The sequence below is a fragment of the Sinocyclocheilus anshuiensis genome, unplaced genomic scaffold (genome assembly GCF_001515605.1).
Source record: "Sinocyclocheilus anshuiensis isolate Anshui unplaced genomic scaffold, SAMN03320099.WGS_v1.1 scaffold674, whole genome shotgun sequence".
In the NCBI taxonomy this organism is placed as follows: Eukaryota; Metazoa; Chordata; class Actinopteri; order Cypriniformes; family Cyprinidae; genus Sinocyclocheilus; species Sinocyclocheilus anshuiensis.
In genome coordinates this window covers 190,679-197,039 of record NW_015542395.1, presented here as the reverse complement: position 1 = coordinate 197,039, position 6,361 = coordinate 190,679, and the positions used below count along the sequence as shown (strand labels likewise).

Below are 6,361 nucleotides of genomic sequence, written 5' to 3'. Positions count from 1 at the left end.
ATTTCACTCGGTAACATTAGGCAGTTTTCATTTATATGCGGTTTATTGTTGATGATCGCATTGTTTTTCATGTGCACATTCTAGACTCATTCAGGAAATGCGTAATAGTGCCCCCAAACGTATAACAGCGAGAACGTGGAAACCCGGAAAATTCTGTGTTTGGCGGGGAAAGAGTTAATAGTTAGGCATATGGAAATGGTTAAGGGTGTCTTTGTTTTACAGTAACATTATTTTAGGACCAATGAAAATGGGACACAGGAACACATCCTACTTTGCTAAATCTGTGGTTTTCAGTCCTGGTCCTGAGGACACACTGCTCTGCACGTTTTGTATGTCTCTTTTATCTGACACATTAAGTTCAGTTTATGGAGCTCTCTCCTAACCAGCTGATGATCTGAATTAGGTGTTTTACATAAGTGGGTCCGCAGAACCAGGACTGACATCCACTGGATCCCCACGCCACTGTGCAGTAGTTAGTGCGGGTGGAGAGAGGTTAGCACAAACATAACCTTTACTGGTTAACTGCCTCCTACAAACAATATAATGATATTCCACATACTGTGCCTACACTGCACTTGTGGTTCTGGAAGGTCATGATCGTGATGTGTGTTTGAAACTATTTCAGTAGTGCCATGCTCTAAAAATAACATCATGTGGTTCTCTAGAGTAATTCCTTACCCCGACAAGACCACACTGAGCTCAACAAAGATACTGAAGATGGTGAAGTGTGTCTTGCTTTGGAAAGGACTCGAGCTCCTTCCCTTGCTGAACTGGACAGCAATAGTTCCTTCAGCAGTCTGGAGGAGGAGGAAGCCCAGGCGGACCTCGCCAATTACCAATGGCCGCCTGCCGCACGTGGTACCCGTTTCCCCTCAGCGAACCCAACCTCGACTCTGCGCCGCATGACCGCTGCCTTTGTATGCGTGTTTGCACCGGAGCGCCGAGTTGCCCGATTGGTGGACGAACTCTCCCATGACAAGCGCTCCACATTTGGGTCACTGGTGCAGGACTTTTTAGAGAAGCTAAGGCAGGAGATAGAGGCCTCAAAGCATAATTCTGCTGTGGAGCTGCTTCAGGGGGTGAGGAGATTTCTGTCCCAAGCCAAAAGCCTCCTTCTGGAAGCAGGAGAAATAGAACCTCCAATTGAGATGCTGGTGCCTGAGAACGAGAAAGGTAAGGAGACATCATTTGAGGTTTAATCAATGACACAATATTGATACAGTAGTTCCTGTAGCTCAAAAAGTAGAGCAGATGCTCACAATCCCAAAATGATGGGTTAAATTTCCAAGGAACACATGCATGAGCTTATAAAATGTGTATCTTGCATGCAATGTAAGTCAGACCTCCAGACTTTTGGTTACCAGCCCAGTAAACACTATGCCACACCACTCCAATTTTAACCATTAATATAGAAGAAAATATTGAAAATGGATTAAAGAAAATATGAATTGGTTGGCAAGACGTTGCTAGAAGGTTGCTAGGATTTTCTAGGTCAAGGGTGTCAAACTCAATTCCTGGAGGGCCGGAGCCTAAATTAAACACACCTGATCCAACTAATCAAGTCCTTCAGGCTTATTTGAAAACTACATGTTATGTGTGTTGGAGCAGGGTTGGAACAAAACTCTGCAGGGCTCCGGCCCTCCAGGAATTGAGTTTGACAGCCCTGTTCTAGGTGGTTTGGAGATGGTTGTCTTAAGTCTCTATAAGCACTTTTCCACTGCGTGGTACGACTCGGCTCGCTTTACTTTGGCTCGTTTGCTTTTCCAATGCAGTTTAGTACCGCTTCTAATTGGGTGGGATTATAGACTGATCATTATAGTTGCGCCGGCACCTCGTCTGCTGACCACGATACAGCCATTTCTTTTTTCAAGTTGCATGCGACGGTCGTTTAAAGCAAGTCATTTAAAAAAGTCGTGCGAACAAATGATACTGCGGTGGCTGTTGCTGACTATTTAAATCTAGTGAGTTTGGTGTCTCGTGTCGCAAATCCAATGACGCTGGTAGTGTCGATTCTCTCTGACCAATCAGTGATCTGCAGTGTTCACACGTCACATTTTAGTATCGTTACAGCTTGCTTGGAACCTCAACCGAGGTGGTATTAAAAGTACCAGGTACTAGGTACTGTACACAGTGGAAAACTCCCCAAAAGTGAGCCGTACCATGCAGTGGAAAAGCACCATATGATAGTCTAGTCTTTCTTTTCCCACTTGTAATGTCTTTTTGAGTGATTATTTGCCAATTTTAATGTCCGCCAGGTGGAAATTGAAGGTCTGATTGTTTATGAAAGTAAACAATCAACAAGAAGCATGATGTATCATTCGTGTTTGAAAATGATGCAGTCAAGTTGCACCAAGTTTAGTACACTAGAATGCACTAGGAGTTTGTTAAGGTCATTAACATTAAGTATGAGCAATATGAATTGTGATGCTTGACTTAGCAAACACCACTAAGGCTTTCACAGGAAGTAAATGACTCAACGCTATGAACTGCATCATGGAAACCAGTCAGTGGGTTTTAAAAACTCTAAAACCGCTGGAGTGGAGAAAAGATGTGATTGGTTTCCTAGAGTCCTTTGAAATAATGAATTTCTGGAAAATAGCATTAATGTTTGAATTGCAGTGTTACATGTAGTTTTTATTAGCACAGCTCTAACGCCGTTTTGGTGTGAGATGATGACTCCAATTCTATGATGCACTTCTAAAATATTTCCAAATATTTTCCTTGTTTCTGCAGGAAGATTGTTAATGTTCATGCAGCATGCTAAATTCTGGCAGCACATCAGTGCGTAAGACACAAGTTGAAGTTACTGTAGCTCTATTTTTATGCTGCAGAACAATTATGTCAGTCAAATAAGAACATCCAATCTTTTATAACCCTGCATAACTGGGATTATGAGCTGATTATGAGATCTCCCCCAAATCAAAGCAAGAAATCTAAAAGCCGGCCACGTCCCCGGGGATGGATGCTGTTTCAGATGTTGGTGGAGGCATTCGCATTTTCCACTTTGCATTTATCATTAGCACATAGCACATTCCCACGCATACTTCAGGAAATGCGTGGAGAGAGAGATAGAAGGAGGGAAGGGGAGGAGAGTTTGCTCAGTGCACAGATTTTCTTGTTTGCTGTAATGTGTCTGTTTCTTTCTACTGCTGTACAAACATTAATTTGCTATTGAACAGAGCTTATTTATTTTTGCCAAGCTGCTCAGTGGCTGTGTGCCTTGTTCACTACCAAGGACATAACCGTGTTTAAATAGAGCTACAGGAAAGACGTGCACGTTCCAAATAGCTGTAGGCAAACATGAGTAGGCCAGTATGCAATCTGTGCCATATCTTCTCATTTGCTGCATCGCATAGGAAAAACCTGTGTAAAATGTAAGCATTCATTTTGGTCCGTGCTTGAAGTGGAAAAAAATAAGTACTAGAAAAAGGTACTCCCAACCCCCCCAAAAAAAATGTAATTAATTTAATTACTTTTCATAATTCCCAATGTACGTATATAATGCCGAAAGAAAGAAAGAAAGAAAGAAAGAAAATTGTCTAGAGCATTTTTAAAGGGGCCATATGATGCAATTTCAATTTTTTCCTTTCTCTTTGGTTACAAGCTCTTGGTGCATAAAGAAGGTCTGTAAAGTTGCAAAGACTAAAGTCTCAAATCCGTAGAGTAGCACTTGTTGTTTGTCATTTCTCCGATCACAAATGCAGACATAGTTTTATGTTTACGCAGCGCAATGCAACACAACATGTAAAAAGTCATTATAATCCGTAATTATGTCCCCACTGGATGCAACAAATGCCTCGTTTATGCGTCGCTCCGGCCGGGACAAGGCATCACAATATGGTAGAGGCGTAACATTTCCGTCACATGCTTGAGGTATTCGGCCAATCACAACGCACTGGATAGCTGGCCAATCAGAGCACACCTCGCTTTTCAGACCGATGAGCTTTGTAAAAATCGACGCGTTTCAGAAAGGCAGGGCATAGAGGAGAAACAATAATGTACAGTATGTGGAAAATAATGTGTTTTTGAACCTTAAACCGCATAAACACATTTCATTACACCAAATACACAAAATAATGTTCTTTTTAGCAGCATCATATGACCCCTTTAATATAAATAAGCACCAGTTAAGCTGCGATACCAAACAGGACCACAGGGAGGTGCCAAAAGACCACTAAACCTGCTGCCTTAACCTGACAGTACATGCTACTATACGGATCCATTCAGAATAACTAAACCACTGTCCAGCGTATAATCTAAAACACCTTCAGCCGGCATTCATTATAAAACACTTGTGCTTTTAAGCCAAATACACGCTGAAAATAATAATTTACTGCCATCTGGACGCGAGTCACTATTCTCTCTGCCATTTCTGATTAAATCGTCCATGTTTTCTTTGCATTAGCACTGTTTTGAACTTTGAACTGGAATCTTGAACTTTCCAGAAATGTACCGGTTTCAAATGACCTCTGGGTAGTGTGCTTTATAGTGTCATTTCTAATCACCCAGACACTGATGCTTTGACTATAGTATAGTATAGTGACAATATTTATGTGTGAAACATTTCAAATCACTAACCTTGTCTATAAAAAGTTACATCCAATATTTCAATCCCTGACAAGGCCATTCAAAGCCAGCAAACACTGCAAATGGCACACAAGGGCACCAGAAAGAGACTGTTACATTCAGAAATATCCTCCCACAGGAGGATGACTTCACATAGATGATTTAGAAACCTTACAGCTTTAAATAACACGCAATGTGCTTTGCCAACAGTACGAGATGCTTATTGCTCATTTTAATTCACATTTCCTGTCATGTGACCCACAGACCTTGCCCTGGAAAAGGCTCTGTTCGGCTGCGTGTTGAAGCCGTTGAAGATTCAGCTGCAGCAGACGCTCATTTCCCTCCACACTCAGGACGGCTCCCTACAGAAGATCACCGACAGCTTGCTGGCCTACCAGGAGGGGGCGCTGGAGCGCCTGGCTGTACGAGTGGGCGTCCTGGACGTCCGTGGCATGGACAGAGCGAAGGCGAAGCTCATGCTAATGCAGCGCAGCCATTCGCCCATTGACAAGGTGTTGCTTCTGCTGCAGGTGTGCAAGAGTGTGTACAAAGCCATGGGGACGCAACCTGGTGAGGAAAGATTTAGAGACTGGGTTGTCATTAGGTATAGAGCAACTTTTAGTTTTTAAGACTCATTTCCTCTCTGCAGATCAGGACGTGGGGTCTGAGGACTTCCTACCAGCGCTGTCCTATGTGCTAGTTCAATGTAACATCCCACAACTGCTGCTGGAGACGGAGTACATGATGGAGCTGCTTGAGCCATCATGGCTGACAGGAGAGGGTAAAAACAAACACATACTGACTCCGTTTAAAACCAGTTTGGAGCTTGTTAGACTCGCTTCTAATGGATCCAATCAGTAGACGACACTTTTATGCTACCGTGTAAGATAACTTTTTAGATAACAGGAATTGGATGAGTCCTTCACAGATATGAGAATCCTAGACTGGGAGGAACAGAATCAAGGGTTATTCAAAGGCAATTATAAATATACAAATTTACATTAATTACGGGGAAATGTCAATCAAAATGGTTTCATTTAAAAACAATTCACCAGCTCTAAAGATGATGAAACTCCAGATTCTTAACAATAAAATGCAAACCTTTCGAGACAGACCTACCATACGCTCTGAGCTGCAAGTGGGTGTGATTTCCACATCATTTATCTTCATCAACTTCAATAGCCATATTCCCAGTGAAGAGCTACACTACCTGAACAGAGCAACAGCAATCAGAAGTTGCTGTTACCATGGAAACCCAGCAGCGAACACACACTTCCACGAAGTCTTATGAATTATGTAATCGAGTTGATCTACACTTTAAAACTACTTAAATGCATTATTTTTGAATTTAGATGTTCTGAAAATGAGTTTAAAAGTTTGAATTGTTGATGACTCCAAACTGGTTTTCATGGCTGTTTGTTTGTAGGTGGATACTATTTGACGAGTGTGTATGCCAGCCTATGTCTGATCCAGAGCAAGCCTGGGGCCACGCCCAGCTGCAGTCTGACCAATGAGGCTCAAGAGTACTTGCGTGAGTGGAGTAGGAGGCGGGGCCAAGAAGCCAAGATCCAGAAAGACAGTCAGCTGAAACAGGTTGAAACCATAGACTGCATATATTTTTTTTCATTACGCTATATATATATATATATATATATATATATACACACATACAGTTAAACTAAAAATTATTCAGACACATTATTCTTTTTTTTTTTTACTTGTGGATGCAGGACACTATCGTTCATTTATGTAAGTGAGGATAGCAAAATAAAGTAAACTGTGACATATTATACCC

At 41.9% G+C, this 6,361-nt stretch overlaps 1 protein-coding gene across 1 annotated transcript in view; it reads left to right on the top strand.

The window, feature by feature from the left end:
* Positions 1 to 6,361, top strand: part of LOC107692828 (ras and Rab interactor 2-like) — a 41,257-nt gene that overhangs the window by 32,931 nt on the left and 1,965 nt on the right. Inside the window, exons 7-10 of the mRNA XM_016492035.1 lie at positions 666 to 1,173; positions 4,831 to 5,136; positions 5,216 to 5,347; positions 5,993 to 6,159. Of these exons, the coding sequence (XP_016347521.1) occupies positions 666 to 1,173; positions 4,831 to 5,136; positions 5,216 to 5,347; positions 5,993 to 6,159 (1,113 nt within the window). The remainder of the gene's footprint in view (positions 1 to 665; positions 1,174 to 4,830; positions 5,137 to 5,215; positions 5,348 to 5,992; positions 6,160 to 6,361) is intronic.